Source organism: Physcomitrium patens, chromosome 3 (assembly GCF_059467195.1).
Source record: "Physcomitrium patens ecotype Gransden chromosome 3, ASM5946719v1, whole genome shotgun sequence".
Lineage (NCBI taxonomy): Eukaryota > Viridiplantae > Streptophyta > Bryopsida > Funariales > Funariaceae > Physcomitrium > Physcomitrium patens.
Genome location: NC_143412.1, coordinates 17,602,185 through 17,619,883, shown reverse-complemented (window position 1 = coordinate 17,619,883; position 17,699 = coordinate 17,602,185). Strand labels below are relative to the sequence as shown.

At 36.2% G+C, this 17,699-nt stretch overlaps 2 protein-coding genes across 3 annotated transcripts; one reads left to right on the top strand and one right to left on the bottom strand.

Annotated features, from left to right (window-relative positions):
* Positions 1–2,020: 2,020 nt before the first annotated feature.
* On the top strand, positions 2,021–4,239 carry LOC112280594 (aldehyde oxidase GLOX). Its single transcript, XM_024516236.3, has 2 exons — positions 2,021–3,456; positions 3,600–4,239. The coding sequence occupies exons 1-2, from the start codon at positions 2,189–2,191 to the stop codon at positions 3,922–3,924; spliced, it is 1,593 nt and encodes a 530-aa protein (XP_024372004.1). The 5' UTR covers positions 2,021–2,188; the 3' UTR covers positions 3,925–4,239.
* A 1,563-nt stretch (positions 4,240–5,802) lies between these two features.
* On the bottom strand, positions 5,803–11,109 carry LOC112280158 (uncharacterized). 2 transcript variants are annotated; one of them, XM_090249062.1, is made up of 9 exons: positions 10,653–11,109; positions 9,906–10,079; positions 9,314–9,427; positions 9,000–9,188; positions 8,717–8,764; positions 8,176–8,268; positions 7,895–8,011; positions 7,484–7,558; positions 5,803–7,287 (listed from the first exon to the last, which is right to left on the bottom strand). In XM_090249062.1, the coding sequence occupies exons 1-9, from the start codon at positions 10,887–10,889 to the stop codon at positions 5,845–5,847; spliced, it is 2,490 nt and encodes an 829-aa protein (XP_090105188.1). In that variant the 5' UTR covers positions 10,890–11,109; the 3' UTR covers positions 5,803–5,844. The 2 variants fall into 2 exon arrangements, with proteins under 2 accessions (XP_090105188.1, XP_024371056.1); XM_024515288.3 differs by lacking the exon at positions 8,717–8,764 and having other exon boundaries at positions 9,030–9,188.
* Between the last annotated feature and the right edge of the window lie 6,590 nt (positions 11,110–17,699).

Sequence of the window (17,699 nt, the reverse complement as noted above, 5' to 3'; positions counted from 1 at the left end):
AATGTTTTATTGTGGTAACTAGTTGAATATGAGCGAACAGTGACGTGCAATCATTCTGACTTTATTTCTACAGCTGCCACGTTTTAGAAGGCGCCTTTAACGATCAAATCTGCTGCGTCAAATCTTGTCCAGATTTTTCGGAGCTAGCAGCCTCGCATGGTTTATTCAAAAGGCATACTGCTCTGAATGAGTGACTGCGACAAACATGTATGTAACAAAGCTCCAGAGGCGAAGGTTAATATCCTTGTGGAGCTCACGTGCCAACTCCAAGCTCATGGAATCGCTGCATCTCGCCCATACATTTGTGGTGTACAATTTGTCGCTCCGCAAGGTCTACTCAAACCATCAGATGTCATGTGTCTAGTGCTTGCACTTCGATGTAAAGACACATCTATCAACAGCGTGAGAGTTTCTTCCTCGCTGCGCGTTTCCTTTATCGTCTATACGGGTCTCGTGGAACATATCTGAGTTTGATTGAGCTCCTGAGTTACTTATAAAATTATTTCTTCCGGAAGATGTTGACGCGTGTGCCTCGATGAACTCGGTTGGCTTCCAGGAAGCTTTTAACGTGCCAAGGAAGCTTCCTTAACCCCGTTGACTTGCACATCTAACTAAACTTAAATTAGTGCATGAATAATTCCCACCGTCGATTACCCTGACAACACTCAACCTCGAAAGCATGGTTTAATTTAGAGGGCGTCGTTAACCGAGGAGGGATTCCGAAATCGCTTCTCTTGTGGAAAACAATGAATGATCATCTGAGACAGACTGTAATGGAAGAGGACGCTCGAGAAAGCTTTCCTCTACGTCTGTCTGGAACTCTTCCCGACAAGTACTGACAATTCTTAGCTTGCAAAGGAAAAACACATGTAGAGGCTTCCTTCACCAACCACGAAGTGTAGCATACAGTGTGATATTTTCCGGAAAAGGTCAGCGGCTGCAGTTGGAGATTGAAGGCAAATGCTCTAAAACACCGTTTAAATCATTAACCTCGAGAACTGTTGCATCATCTAACCTCTCTCTGAATGAGATTTTACCTAACCCCCTTGGTTACTTGCTCCTGCTCTGCTAGTGCTGATGAAGCAGAGTCAGAGATTTGTTGAGGGAATGAGCTCGGATTAGACAATCAAGCGAGATGCCGGAGGAATTATTTGGTATAATGCTTCACCAAGAAACCGCTGTACATGTCCTCGGCGGCAATCGAGTCCAAGGCTAGCCTAGGTCAACGTCGCCACAAGAGACTGAATTTTTGGTAGTGTCTGGGCCGGTCGTAAATTTGCCTTCCTACTCCCAACCAAACGATTCCACAAGTTGGAAACTCTGGCAGAGAATGTCATGACTCACTATTAGCAGCTTTGCGACAGTTTTACCAACGTCAAATGTTAAAGTAGTTCAACGGCAGCTTCATGTACTGGAACAATGGTGATGAGCATCCAAAGATCCAAGCTGTCATTCACTTTAGCATTTGGAGTGCTCGTCGTATTAGGGTTCGATGATCTAACTTGATGCTTGCTGCTTCAATGGTTCGGAAGTCATTTGAGGTCCACTCCAGGCTGGTCTCATCCTCCTGCATCACAGCTATATATATGGGCTGGATCTGCTGCACTGTCCCCGTAAGTTATTTCACGACCTACTGATATGGGTAAAAGCCCCTCCTGTGTGGATTCTTCACATTGGATCAAAGCGCAGCTCTGAGAAAACGGGAAAAGCATGAAAAAGGGTAAAATGGCAGCTGTGGCTGGATAAGAGAGTATGGTCGAAAGAAAACGACATTATACTCCACAGCTCATCCCACGCTTCGCATACTGCTTGCAACGGGCAATGTGCGGTGGAGTGGATTGGATTCCGAGGCCTTCGACTTCGTCTCTCTCATTGCGTCACCCTGTCTCCCCCGGTTTCGGAAGAAACTGAAAGTCAGCGACGGAGTGATGAACTAGCTGAGCTTACACTTTACTTGGGGCGCTACATCGCTACTATAAAAGTACGGGTGGGCTGATTTCATCTTTATTCAGTTACATTTTTCCGTAGCTCTCAGAGCCCAGGAGATCGTCAGGTCGGTCTCCTTTTGAGCTTCCATTACTCTCCCTACTCATCACTGCACTCACGTGCACCTTAGATTGGCAATTCTATTCAGCTGGCTTTGGTTTGCGGATTGGAAAGAAATAGTTCAAGTTTCAGGGTGACTAAAATGAAGATACTAGGTGCACTAGTTGTGTTGATGTTGATGCACAGCTTTTACGATCTCGTGGATGCGCAAGGAAGCTGGCAAATTCTCAACAGAAATGCTGGGATTGCGTGCATGCACGCCGCGGCGACACATTACAATACTCTCATCATGCTGGATCGGACCAACACGGGGCCGTCTCAGATCAGGCTAGCAGGGGGGAAGTGCCGAAATCAACCGCTGGAGAGAATTCTGAAAAACGATTGCTGGGCACACTCTGTTATGATGAATCCGGTGAGTGGCGCAGTTCGGCCTCTGACTGTGCAGACGGACACTTGGTGCTCGTCGGGGCAGTTCTTCGACAACGGAATGATGGTGCAGACCGGAGGAGACTTCGAGGGGCTCCGAAAGATCAGAACTCTGAAGCCGTGTCCACCTGAGGGTAACTGTGACTGGATGGAGCTGGCCGAGCCGCTTGCGAAGGGCCGATGGTATGCCTCCAATCAGTTATTGCAAACTGGAACTCGCCAGATCATTGTTGGAGGCCGCAACGAACCCACTTATGAATTCTACCCCAAGAGGAGAGCTGGTGAGGGTGCATACTATCTGTCCGTGTTGGACGGGTGCTGCGATAATCTGTACCCGTTCGTGTTCCTGCTGCCGAACAAGTTGCTGTTCATCTTTGCAAACAAAGACTCAGTTTCTCTAAACTGGGAGACCGGTAAGGTTGTTAGGAAGTTCCCTACCATACCCGGAAATCCTCGTAACTACCCATCAGCTGGATCCGCCGTGATGCTCCCAGTTTCCTACACGACTGGGTTCACTCGTGGTGAGATCATGGTCTGTGGAGGAGCAGCAAACGGTGCTTCCCGAACCAACAACGTCGGGGCGGCGTGCTCTAACAACTGCGGGAGGATCGTGGCCACCGCCGCTGCTGGAGGCTGGGCCATGGAGAATATGCCCATCCGCCGCTGTATGGGTGACATGATTAATATGCCCAACGGCGAGGTGCTGATCATCAACGGCGCCATGAACGGGTTTCAGGGATGGGGCAAGGCCAGCAACGCCGTCTTGAACCCCGTGAATTACAATCCCAATGCTGCAGCTGGGAGACGCTTTGCCATGTGGGCTAAAACTGGCATTCCCCGCGTGTACCATTCTACTGCGAGCTTGCTTGCAGACGGTAGAGTCATCGTCGCTGGAAGCAACACTCACCAATTCTACACGTACACTGGCGCATTCCCCACCGAGTTGCGAGTGGAAGCGTTCTCGCCACCCTATTTGGGAGCCAAGTAAGCGTCGTTTCCAACCCTCAGAATCGCAACATTTCTCTTCTTTAACTGTTCTGACACTTCTGATTGCTTATTGATAAAATTTTGCACATCAAGCTGACAAATTTGTGATTCCACTTCAATTTTTCGCAATTTTTTTCCAGCTACAACGCGTACAGACCGGCGATTACTGGAGCTCCTATTGCACTCAAATACAATCAGGTCTTCACGATGGCATTCACCGTTGGCGTGCGACGCGGCGCGGTGACAGTTTACCAGAACAGCGCGCCGTTCACGACGCACTCTTTCTCGCAAGGCCAAAGATCACTGCATCTCAAGACCAGCGTTCCTGTCAGAGCCGGCGCCGGCTGGTCGATGCAAGTCACGGCCGCTCCAAACAATAGTCTTGCTCCTCCAGCGTGGTACATCTTTTTCTGTGTTCAGAACGGCATCCCCTCTAAGGGCAAGTGGATTAAGCAGAACAATTAGAATTCTCCTAGGTTCACTCATTCCCTCTCTTTTCAATCACCACCCCACCATCTAGCGAACGTTAATATCATCCACATGACCTCGGATCCTTCATTACTTTTGCCCCATGATTGATCCACCAGCACTTGAGTGTATGTGCTCCTGTGTATCCACTCATGTGAAAAATTGCACAATTTCAGTCGCGAACCGCATTGAAACCGTGATCAACCCGCAACTCGGCCGCCGAGGCAAAAATTGGTCCATAGCCAGTCTGCCTACATGTACATTACTGCCGCAATAATAAAGCAACTTCTTGGTTGGTTGGTTTTCAATGAATCATATCTTTTGGTGAACTACATAGTACATGAGTTTAAAGCAGTCTGACATGGCCATGTTCTGGACCTTCAAGATTCTCTGCAATTGGGTGCGCTGTTCCGTGCAGTCTCCTTTCAATCGCGTGAATGATTGAAGCCGACATTCAAGTATGCATCGGTCCATAGACGGCATGCTGCCAAGAAGAATATTGCATATAATTTTCTTGTTTTATATATTAGCCATTCACTGGATACAAATTTGTAGGTTCAGTATTCTGACACTGGTTCTCTTACTGGTAGGGCGAACACTTCTTCAAACGGAAATTAATCGTTTGAAGTGCGAGGAGTGATGTGACACAGGAAAAGGCAACAATAGAAGGTGAAATTGCAGAACGAAATAGCATGACTAACGTCAATGTGGGTGACTAATGGTGTAGTGGAAGGAGATGTACAAGTGCCCATGAGCCACTCAGTGGTATTAGAATGCGGCGAGACAACTGTGCTCCATTGCGTCTCTACAAATGCAACCAACCTGCATAAAACCCCGTTCTGTAGAATAATTCAAAGGATTGCTTCTGTAAAAGGAAATTTTATAAAAAGAGTTCTGACACTCCTCCTACCGCTGCATGCCTCACTGCACCAGTCCACGTGGCACAAGAGTTTGGCAAGCACTAATCATGTCCTGATCGGAGCCCATCGATTGAGCTCAATTACGCATGGCTTGTGCGTGATTTATGGGACTGATCATTTCTATTAAAAATCGCTTCGAAGTTCTTCTTAGATTGCGGCTACTATAGTACTTAAGATCAGATCATTATGCTAAGTACATTCGGCACAAAGGAATTGAACAGCTGATCGTGTTAACGTCACACCACCTTATCCTCGAAGATGAGGTCATTGTAGGCTACCATGGGACGTAGGTAGAAAATGAAAATGGGGCCTCCTTTCCTCCCTCCGCACCCACCATGTATGGATCCATTAAAGTAAAGCTAGCGAATAAGTGCTTGAGACAGCCATTTCAATGCTGCTCAATCATAGACACGAGACACACACACAGCAGTTTCACTAAAATCCAAGTGGCTACTCAATCGTTGGTCTAAGTAGATTGCGACAGTAAAGGTATACACACTGGTGTGGGGTTGTGGACTACCCCTAAAGAGCCTTTGATCTTATGAACTAGCTTGCCAACTTGCCACGCGAAGCAAAAGCAAAATTGATGAGGGACAAAAAGGCATTTCGGAACAAAAACTCCAGGCTATGTACCTAATAATTTCATGGGTGTTGCAACTTCGTAGTTCTTAGATTACTTAGTACAGTACTTCGATTTGCATAAGGCTACGTGTAGCAGGTTCCGCTAGATGAAGAGAACAAGGCACCCATATCTCAAAAACATAAAACGATCTTCATAAGTGACTAGCCCATCCCCGACAGTCCAACTGCAGCAGCTCCGATACAAGGGACAACACAATCTGACGTTGCCGTTAGATTATATGGCAAGTGACACAAGAATTGCAGTACGGAACAGCAAATCGCTTATAGTACCGACCATGTGAGAATGTGCTAACCATCATATTTAGAAGTAGTCTATGTGGAAGAGATCTCTAACGCCTCTTGACAAGAATTGTATTCAAATTACAAGCCGTGGAGGATGATCTTTCATCCCGAGCTTGGCCTTCTTAGCCTTAGCTTTTCTCCATGACTGCCACTGAGAAGTACTTTTCTGGACATCATCCGTGGTAAGAACCAAACTCAACCCTGTCACCGTGTCACTGCTACTACTACCATCAGTTTCTTGGTTCTGGCTCGCAACGTCTATGCCCACCTCGAGACCTGATTGTCTCTCCAGATTGCTAAGATTACCACTAGTATCCTCATCTGTCGTCGGTGCAGCAATTGTGCCTACCAAATCTTTCGAATGCCGAATCCTGGTATGATCCGATTCCTGAGTAGTCAAGCTCTGGTCATGTTCACTTTCTGAATACTTCCGCCGATCTTGGCTAGAATGTCTCTTCCGATGTCTGTTAACATCTTCATCTACTCGCCCTTCGAGAGTTTGAGAAGCCTCTTGATTGCCAAATGCGTCATTACTACTTTGTGTGCTGCTGCGCTGCCTGTGCTGCTTGCTCTCCTTAGATGATCGTTCATTGTCTCTTATCGTCTTGGAATATCTATGCTGGTGCTCGCCAACGCTGTAGTACCCATCCTCACCGCGCGCACTGTGAGACATCGACCTGTCCCGACTCCTTGACCTCCGGGACTTATGACCATCTGGACTCCTTGATCTTCTCCTGGAGCGATGGCGTTCGGAGTGGTGACTGTGGCTTCGACTATGGCTGTGGTATGCAGCATCAGAAGTTATTGAGTTTCTAGCCACATGTCTAGCATCACCAATATCAATATCCTCGTAGTCATATGAAGCGCCCTTATGGCCTCTTCTCTGATCTTTAGAGTAAACCGCCTCTCTGCCATCCGTCTCCCCATGCCTACCGGGAGACCATCTCTCAAATTTTTTGTGTCCTTGAAAATATCTTTCATCGTCATTCGCATCATCATCATCGTCATCCATGGAACGGCTTGCACTCTTGTCCCTAGCAGAATCATCATGATGGGTAGAATCTCTAAAATCCTTCTCTCTCCTTAGAGTATCATGATTATTGTCCCTTGAATGCTTTACTCTCCGTCGGTCATCATACTTCGATTCTCTACTAATTCGGTCTTTCGTTTCATCTTCACAATATTTTTGTTCTCTACCATCACTGCGTCTCCTGTGCTCGTCCTCGCGCACAGATTCTTTCATATGCCTATCTTTCCTCCGGTCATCATCATATGTCGACACACTGTCACCTCTGTGTCTTACCATATGATTACTGTAAGTGGATTCTCTGTGCGACCTCACTTTCTCCTGTTTCTCATCAAAATCTTCATCAGAAATATAAGCATGTCCGAAAAGTTTTGCCATCTTTCTCTGCCAAAATCTAGGGGGTGGTCTATCCAAGTCTGCCCATTCATACTCCCTGCGAGGGTTTTCGAAACAATGCATAAAATTGCACGCCGATCCATGTGAACACGTCTGCACAGTTGACCAAAAACAGCACGCAAGGATGTCACAAATTTTCCATCCTCTAGGTAAAACAACCTAAGAACAACTCGATGCTGGTAAAGTTCACTAACTCTTTCATTGAAACAGTACGAACATGAACCTTTGATTGCACTGCCTACGAAACGGAGGTTCTGCCTGTGAAAAAAATCAGAATCCTTAACATCACCTTGTAATTTGTCCTCATAAATTCCCCGCAAATTGCTATCTTCCACTTCTTAACTCCTACGAATTCACAAGAAATCTGAAACTCGGAGATAGCATAGCAAGTGTTAAATGACATGGAACGCACCATAAACATTTATAAAAAAAAATGAATTTCTTAACCACGATAAGCTAGGGAACAGCTATTACGAATTACTCAGTTCAGTGTTCCACTAAAAAATCTGCGAGGGGAAATGAACTACTTCGGCATGTGAAGCTTTGATGAATATACTGACTTAGACCTGCAACGTCGAGGGAAGCGCAGCTATTGGGAGGAGTGTATTCTTGATATAATACCTATAGCAATTTCCAGATCCGAGGAATAAAGCCTTTCAAGTGACTCTTCTAAGAAATGTGATCGTCATAATCATCATACCTGCTTCTTGGCGTAAAATCGCCCATTCATGTGATTGTATGCAAGCATTGCCGACTCTTGTGATGCATAGTGAACATAAACATTTCCTCGCAAATGGGGTGAACCATTTCGGCATACCTACACAATATTGGTGTGTGTCAGAGACTAGAATTCTAGATGATTTCACATAAATCTACAAAATTGAAAAGATCACTAGTGTGACATAAGGGACGTATACATAGTTCATATACTGCCTTAAAATGCGCTAACTAAACACAAGTCGCATAGAAAACCATTGATACCTTAAAATTCACAAGTTCCCCAAACTGAATGAATTCCGAATGCACATCATCATAAAATTCTTCATATTCTTGCGCCACCTCCTCATCAGTGTACTGTCAATCAGCATAAGGCACACACGGGATCAAATGGTCATAATGAACATTTGACCACTGCTTGATGCCACTTCACCATCTACTATTGGTGTCAAGGAAATACTTGGAAACAAGACAAGCAATTTGCTGCACCTTTAAACAAGCAACCACATGACCTAGCCAAATTTGTCACCCCGCTCCGAGATTTCAGTTATCCATCCAGAAACATCATTACTTAGACGAGGAGGAGGAGGGGATGAGGGAAGAAAGTTTTATTTTGGAAAAATAATAATAATAATAATAATAATAATAATTGTATTTGAATTGAAAATCAAAATCAAAAAGGAAGAGAAAGATAAGAGAGAGAAGAAGGAGGAGAGGATGAAAGAGTCCAACATAATTGCAGAAGCAAATTCAACTTTTTGCAGGCAGGATACATCATATGGCTGCCTCCTTTTCATGCTGCTACCTCAACTTCTGGCCATAACTCCATGAGATGAGCTCGTATGAAGGTCACGTAAGGAAATATAGTTAAGCAAGACTGCAAGCAAGAGTTGCCACGTCCAATACAATCTAAAAGCATGTGCAAACAGAAGTTCGCTATTTTCTGACCTCCGAAGTAAGGTCCATTCGATTTTTTACGGTCCAATACATGACAAATATCTACTGCAAACACTTGTCTAATAATGACGGGTACCACTCAGTGGGTAAAGCACACTGCTTTTACATAACTTCAAAAGACGAGGCGATATTGTTAAGAGGATATTGATGCCAGCACAAACCTCAAGGCTTTCAACTTGTTCCAAAGCAAGGCCAGCCCCAGTATACATGGAACGCATCAAAAGAGTGCAAGCTTCATTGAACACTGGATGCAGACGACTGCAACGCACACCAAAACGGCACACGCCTGTCTTGATATAGAATGGACAGTTCCTCTTATCCTGTTATATTACCATGTGAACACAACAAGAAGGTAAGTGTTCTCGCATGGAATCATTTCGAGAGGCTCACAAACATACAGGTCTTCTCATGGAGCCAAAGTCCTGAATTTTGAAAATTACTTCACCTGCTCTGTTCCGAAGTTTGTATTCTGGTCAGTAAGATCTTGAGCATTCGCCTGGTAACTGGAAAAAGCAGTGCTCTGAGGAGGCAGCGGATTTGAGGCTGGTCTATCCTTCTCCTGCTCAACGATCCCAGCAAAAGTGGTCACAATTTAATTAAAGAAATCTTCTGAGTAGGTTTAATACAAATCGCACGTGAACTCATAATTTCTCTAAGAACCACCGCTTTGATACGATAATAAAAAATTAAAATTAAAACGTAACATACAACGACACATTAAGCAGAGTTGCCTTTCCACAACATTCAGCCAATTGTGCTAATGTTTATTGATCACGGTATAGAATAGACTTGGTTCTCTATGTTAGACTTATATCAGTCTTCCAGTGTGCTCTACATACAACCTGGATTTGTCACACTCAGGATAAAATAATATGATTCGAATAAAGATCATGAGATTGCAATACCGCTTAATAAGCAGAATCCCTCAATAAAGTACATTGAGAAACCAGTAAGAAAGTGCTGTAACTAGTGGAAGTAAAGGAAAAATCAGCACAAAGAAGGAAACAACACACACACACACACACAAACACAATTACCTCAATGGCCAGCACGCCTGAGTTGGTGCCCTTCTTAACTTTCTTCCTAGGCTTTTTCACAATGATTTCGTTCCCTTGCCAAATGATTTCTGCAGGACCATCCTCCACATATTCCCAGCCTTCTTCAAGATCTTCACCATCTTCGCCTTTGCAAGTCCGCTCATCCTCTTTCCGCTGCAGATTTCAACCAACCAAACTCAAAAATCGCCTCAACAGCAGTAAACGAAAGTAACACTGAGACGTAGCTCTCCTACTACATAAGTCATAAAAAATATTAGATTGAATTTCAGAACTTGCAAGAAATATCAAAAACTTAGGAACACGAGAGAAATGTTACATTGAAAATAGTCCCATAGTGTTTGTAAGTTCATGCCGAAAACCCTAATTGGCACAAAACTAGCAACTCTAGAAATTTGATCGAAAGGCACTACCAACTCCCCTTGCCACTGACCATTTCCAACAAATAACGACCAGAACAATGAGAAGCTCTTCCTACTGCTTCTTCACCAACTTGGATGATGAATGTACAAGCACCAAAATCCATCGGGCGCAATTCGACCCCCACATTTAACCAAACAGAGGGCCGAAGAAAAGTACGAAAACATTTAGCCAAACTCGTGAATAGAGCGTCGTTCCTATTCGCTCCGGGGAACAACACACCACCGCAAAAGGATCATGCATTACGTCAACAACCGATCCCGAAGAACCTCGCAGCCAAATTTTAATCAGTCAAATTGTAATACAAACCTTTCTCTCAATTTCTTCCTCCTGTTTCCGCAACCATTCTTTGTGCGACTCTTCCTCTCTCAGCAGCCACAGCCGCTCCTGCTCCTCATGCTCGGCTCGCTCCTTGGCCAACACCTCCTCCTCCTCCTCCTCCGCATGCTCCTCAACCTCCTCCGCTGCACTCAGCAAAGCCGCCTCCCGTCGAAGCTGCTTCCTCTTCAACTTCTTCAACTCTTTCCGCTTATCCTTACGCGACATCTTGCCCAAGCTTAACAAATCACCTCGCCTCACGAAAAACACTCACCTCCACATTGAAAACTACTCCAAATCCAAACCCTAGAAAAACACAGCAGGCCAATCATTCGACGACTGACAATCTCAGAAATCAAAGCGATACTCAAAGGAATCTAACCACAATTGTGCAACCAAAGGGCTAAAATCGGAATGAGTAAGTCGAAAAATGAGGAACACAATTGGAGAAACCCACGGGGCAATGGAATCCGGGAGAAGCTTGGAACCGAGGCATATGTTCCAACCTAGCTTTGAAACTACGAACCTACCTCATATACTTCCGAACCTCCCACCGAAGCTACACCGTTGCTGCGACCGACGTACCTGTACACGACAAGACCATCGTATACGAGACGGCCCGGTATGCAGGAGTAGACGTATGTGGTTCATGAAGATAACCGGACCTCCCGGTCACTTCTGGGAGACCTTTCTTTTTCACAGTATTTTTCTTTTACTGTGAGCTTTCGTTTGTTTCTCGTTCTCCTTTTGGATTTGATGATTGTCATTCACTCTTATCCATTCTTCCTTTGACTCCTAAAGCTCAACTAACTCAAAGTGTAATGATGATTGGATTGCAATTTCATTTATATTCAAACATTTTATGTACCATAATAATAATAATAATAATAATAATAAGTATGTTAATGCAACATTGATTCTTTTTAATATTTATGTTTTCAGTTATTTTTTGGCATTAAATATTAAAAAACAGAACCAAATAAAACTATGAAAGTACTATATGATGACCACATCATCCATATAGTATGAAATAAAATATTAATTAAATTTTATAATTTTTATATTTTTTACTATACATTAATTTTAAATGTTTTGAAATTCAAATTTGATAGACAATTTATTTTCATAAAATAAAATATATTTATTTATTTATTGTAAGAATGAATGTTATAATATTTAAGTTATAACAATGCTTGATATTTAAAAAAAAAGATTAATAATATTTTATAATTAAATTAGATAATATTTCTATTTATATTATATTATTTTAATAAACAAAACTAAAAAATTATAGACAAAAAATAGTAAAAACTAGATAAAAAATAATATTATACTATATAAATTTAGAAAAAGATAATTTTAGCCTTATATAACATGTTTAATGTTTCTTATTTTAATACTATATACTTACCAGTTCTATAAAATTAATCAAAAAAAAAAAAAAAAAAAAAAAACTATTAAATTTTAGCAAAGGGTTGTATTTTTTAATATTTCTACTTTATGTATTTACCAAAGTAATAAATCCAAATTTTCTAACAACTTCTTATGTGGATATTTTGCAAATGATTGTGTTAATATATCACCATATGGTTTAATAGTTAATATTTTTAACATGTTATTCAACTTTCTAAATTTTTAAAATGTATAGTTAGTTGGTTTAGTATTGACAAGTTTTGTCTTTAAATTATATATGAGATTTTTATTTGACATCTCTTATGTAGTCAATAAATAAATAAATAAATATTTATTTATTTAATAAATTCTATTTAAACTATAATAATGTCCTAGAATAATTCAAGAAATTATTTAATAGAGCCATTCATATGTACAATTACCACAATCATTTACATAATATAGTATTATTTTTGCAAAATAAAATAAAATAAAATAAAATACCTTATTATTCCTTTATTTTATTTTATTATTTTATATATATATATATATATATATATATATAATTTTGTTTTTAAGTGTTACAAGAGCAACATCATCATTATTTTCATTTTTTGTTGTCCTTTCCTTTTGGGATTAATTGCTGGAAAATACATTCTAAAGGTAGAGAATCTAAAATCAAAATATTATCCAAAAAGTGGTAGACTTCATAATTTTTGATAATTGAATCATTCTTTCACAAAGGAGTTATTTAGATATCTGAATTGATTAGCAATGACTGTAACTTACTATGTGAATAAGTATACTATTGGATTCTTCCTTCTTCATGATTTTATTTTATTATAATTATTATTTTTAAGTTGATTACTTTAAAGTGTAATAAATGTATTTTTAAAATTTTAATCTAGGTGTCTTAAAACATGGATTTAATGAGATTTGTTAAAGTTAAAATCATCACGTAATTTTCAGCATTATAATATCGTTATGTATTTGAATATATTTGGTAAAGTTTTTGTTATACTTTGTTGATGATATATATATTTATGTATCTAAACTTAGGATTTAACACAATAAGTCCCTCTCTATAAATAAATAAATAAATAAATAAATAAATATATATATATATATATATATATAGAAGCCAAAAAAATCTTTAGAAAAGAATCTTTTAATTTTTGAAATTCGATTTTTAAATAAAATCATTATAAGAAGATAAGTGTAAAAAGGAAACTCAATTTACCATTGTAGATAATAGTACATCCTACTAATGTTCTAGATTAGATAAGTTATATTTTCCATCTCTTGTTACAACTGATGTGATTAAAATATATTCAAAAGATTATCTGCCATGCCTAAATTTGAACCTTAAGACATTTTACTACCATGAATCATTATACAGAAATCTTAGTTTTTTAATTTTTTAATGAGTATATAACATTAATGGAAAATTAAAAAAAATGAAGATAATAGGTCAATTAACAAATAATAATCCCATAAAAGTAAAAATAAGTCAAATGAGCTTCTTTACACAGTTAGAATATGAAAGTAAGTTTTGGTGTTTTTTGAAAATAAAAATAATATATATATATATATATATATATATATATACTTGTTTAAAATTTTCTTTAAATAGTATCATTATAATTTCTTAATTTTTATGTATGACTATCTTTTTCAGAAGAGACAATCCTGATGCATAATCTGGAGAAATATTTTCAACCACAAAATTTTTATTATCTGATAATACGTGCTTATAAACATAAAGTATATCTAAGTTTCATTAGTTTAGCTTTTACTTTTTTCGTTGCTAACATCCAAAAAACATTATGTATAGGCTACTACTTTAATGCTCTAATATCTACAACAAATAAACTTATACATGTTCTATTGTCTTGGCTAAAACAAAATTATTTTATTTTATTTCTTATTTCTAAAATCTCTAGAAATAGGTAAATAATAATAACTCATGTGATTTGTAAAATAGCAGATTTTTTATAAAGCTAATAGTATATTTTGTTGAAATATATATATATATATATATATATATATTTTAAGATAAGTAGATTTTTTTACAAAATCTAATTAGTGTGATTAATGGATTATATTATTCACAATTCGAAGTTTTTTTTCTTTAAACTAATATAACAAACTATTATTAATTCTAAAAACAAAAATGATATTAGTTTTAAAAATATATATATATATATATATATATATATATATTAAATATTTACTCAAATATTGATTCATTTTTTATATTGACCAAATCGACGTCAAGAATCTTATTGATAAAGCCTTATGTTTTTAGAAGTCTATTCTCATAAACCTTCTCATTTTTTAAATTCTATTTTTAGATCATTTTTAAAAATACAACAAATAAACACATAATCTCATTAAAAATCCTATACAAACTATTAAGAATAACCACTAAAAATAACATTCCTTTAATATCCAATTAAATTAGATCTATTTGATTAAAAACTATTAAAATAATAAATATATAGAGAGAAAGAGAGAGAAAAAAAAAGAAAAAAAGAGAGAACCAAATAAATATTGTAATAAAAAATATAGTTTTATATATTTTCAAAAAAACTAAGATAAAAAATTTTATTAATTTATTTTGTAAAAATCATCCAAATAAATATTAAAAAATTAAATTTTTATAATTAAGAATATATTTAAAATTTATAAAATTAGTATAAATAATAAAATATTAAATCTACTTAGGTAAATCATAAATTAATCTATCTTTGTTCTTATTGTCTTTTACTATATCATATATTCTTCACTAATTCAAATAAAGTTATTTTTTCTTATTAATAACTAAATTTGGTATCTAAGAAGTTTTTTATTATTCCTAATTGTAGTATATATGCTTAATTTTAATACAATAAGTAGCTAAATTAATAAAAATATTATATTTTATATTTTATATTTTTTATAATTTAATTTAAAATAATAAAATATTGGAGTAGTATTATGAACTTCAATATTGATATTTATAATTAAGAGAAAATGAGAAATTAGGTCGAATTACTTAAAAATAGATTAATTTAATAATATCTTAGTGAAAAACTTCTTAAAATTTTTACAGATGCAAATTTGACTTTATAAGTGTTTATAGGTGACTATAGATTGAAAATTTGGCAAAAACATTGGCCATGTATTGTACTTGTTGATCACATCTTTTACAAGTTTGTAATATGAGGCACATTTTGAAAACTTGCTTTATAAATCAAATACATGTTGGATGATCTATAGAATATTAACATATAGCTTTTTAGATAAATAGTATATATAGGGCAAGAATGATATCTTTTTTATGCTTGATAGTGTCTTTCTTATTTTTAGTCTAGTTTCAATAATCTTTAATCTCCTTATCTTTGACAATGGCTATACTAGTTTTTTATGGAATATATATATATATATATATATATATATATTAATTTTTTTAATTTATATTCTTTTAAGTTCTTATCCTTCATTAAGAATGGCTTATTTTTTTTAATAATAAGATTCAAGTATATGAAAAGTCATGGATTATTTATTTTTATATTGATATTATTTATATAATCTTTATCATTCTCTATCACATATTTTTTTAAAAAAATGATATTTTCTTTTTTTATTCTATTATTTTGATATATATTATTGAAGTAAAAGATGTGATAGCATAAATGCATAAAAAAAGGTGAAATTTAATCTTTACAATGCATCAACTCAATTCACTACCACAACAAATATCATAATTGGTTGGAAGTAAAGATTTGGAGATGGTTGGAGCTACTTGTCAAGGACATAATCTTGAAGGACTGAAAGATCAAAATACTCTTGTGTCACTTGAAAAGACTAGATAATCACTCAAAGATAATATGATATTAAACTAAAATGGCTATTATCAAAGATAATAAAACTATAAAGTCTTAAAGCAAAACTAAGGACTAGAAAGGCATTGAAAAGAGTGAAGAAGACTTCACTCTTACTTCTATATATAATATCTAACTAGGAGTTATATGACAATATTTCATAGGACCTTCAAGACATGTTGACTTTGTTAGACATATGTCTTAACTTGCAAGACAAGTCATTTATATGTATGCTATATAGTTAGCTTGTTCTATAAACTATCACATTGTATGACACATGGGTAATTTTTTGATCAAGTTTCTAACCTATTAATTAACTACAAATACATGTAAAATCAAAGAATTGTCTATAAAGCTTCTCAAGAAGATATTATAAAATTAAGCTACTTTTACTTATTTCTACTTAATTATATAGATAATTATTGGAATAAATATGAATGTCCATGGCATTATCTTTCTTTTTAGAGACGAGTTCTTTGAAGATTGATGTTGTATTATGTGAAGTTTCTTTAAAAATGTACTAGATACCTAGCCATGGAAAGAAAAACAGAACATGCAACAAGATGATCCTAAAAACTTTAATAGAATTATAAATAAAATTTAATAAAATTATAAAAATACTAATCAATTTTTAATTAAATTCAAAAGAAGTCTCAAGAATTTACAAAAGAAACATAAATTAATCATAAATTAATCTTAATAAAATATATATAATAAAGAAATCTTTAAAAAATTATCAAAAATAGAAATTCTAATTGAATCTTAATCAAGTCTTAATATAACCTTCAACAAATTTTAATAAAATCTTAAATCTCAAATAAATCTTAATCAAATATTAAGCAAATTTTAATCAAATTTTAGACAAAATTTAATCAAATCTTATTTAAATCCTAATCTAATCCTAAAATTTAATTCTAAATCAAATTCCAATAAAAATCTAAATCCTAATAAAATCCTATCAAATCTTTAAAAAATATTAGTTAAATCCTAAAAAAATCCTAATCAAATCCTAATCCTAGACCAAACTCTAATAAACTCTAAATCCTACACAACTCCAAAAAAATCCCAAGTAAATCTCAATAGATTACTATAGCTATTTGAAACATCAATAAATATTAATTAAACTATAGATCTTGACTAAAATTTCATTCATACTTCAACCAACAAGCACATAAGAAGCATATAAAATTTGAGAAGAATTAGAATTACTAATTCTAAAAAAAAATCCAAAATCTCTTGGTCATTAGCCACCTTCTTTCTCCAACTTGAATGTTGATCTTTCAATGCCAATTTTTTCTTATTGAATCATTCAATTACTCTAAAAATTTAATTGTGTATAGATATTTAAGTCTTAATAGCTCTCATCAAATTTTTCTTCAATCCAATTAAAAAATATTGTTAGCTCTCTAAATCAATCTCTGATCCTAAATTTCAAATTTTTGAGACTATAATCTACAAAAATCCTTATATGCTTCAATTTAACTACTTAATTGACTTCAAATTTTTTACACATATTTACAACAACCAAAAAAATAAATCATTTAATTTTCATTTATACATACAATGTAATATACACAAAATCTTAAAATTTGTAAACCTATTTTTATTTTTTAAAATCTAAATGCACTAAATACATCATTAACTTTGAAAATTCCTTTAAATTTCAAAATTAATCCAAATGACATGAAATGAATATTCAAAAACCTTTCTTTAAGTCTATTCTCACATTTCATTCTTCAATTTGAAAATAAATTCCTAAAATTGTTATAGATGCTTAGCT

Bases quoted from the DNA above. Each gene is read 5' to 3' on its own strand.
- LOC112280594 (XM_024516236.3), top strand. From the start codon at position 2,189: ATGAAGATACTAGGTGCACTAGTTGTGTTGATGTTGATGCACAGCTTT. The intron at 3,457-3,599 runs GTAAGCGTCGTT...ATTTTTTTCCAG, and splicing joins CCACCCTATTTGGGAGCCAA to CTACAACGCGTACAGACCGG.
- LOC112280158 (XM_090249062.1), bottom strand. From the start codon at position 10,889: ATGTCGCGTAAGGATAAGCGGAAAGAGTTGAAGAAGTTGAAGAGGAAG. The intron at 9,428-9,905 runs GTAATTGTGTTT...ATCGTTGAGCAG, and splicing joins CAGGCGTGCTGGCCATTGAG to GAGAAGGATAGACCAGCCTC. The intron at 8,269-8,716 runs GTAGCAGCATGA...GCTGATTGACAG, and splicing joins AGTTATGGCCAGAAGTTGAG to TACACTGATGAGGAGGTGGC.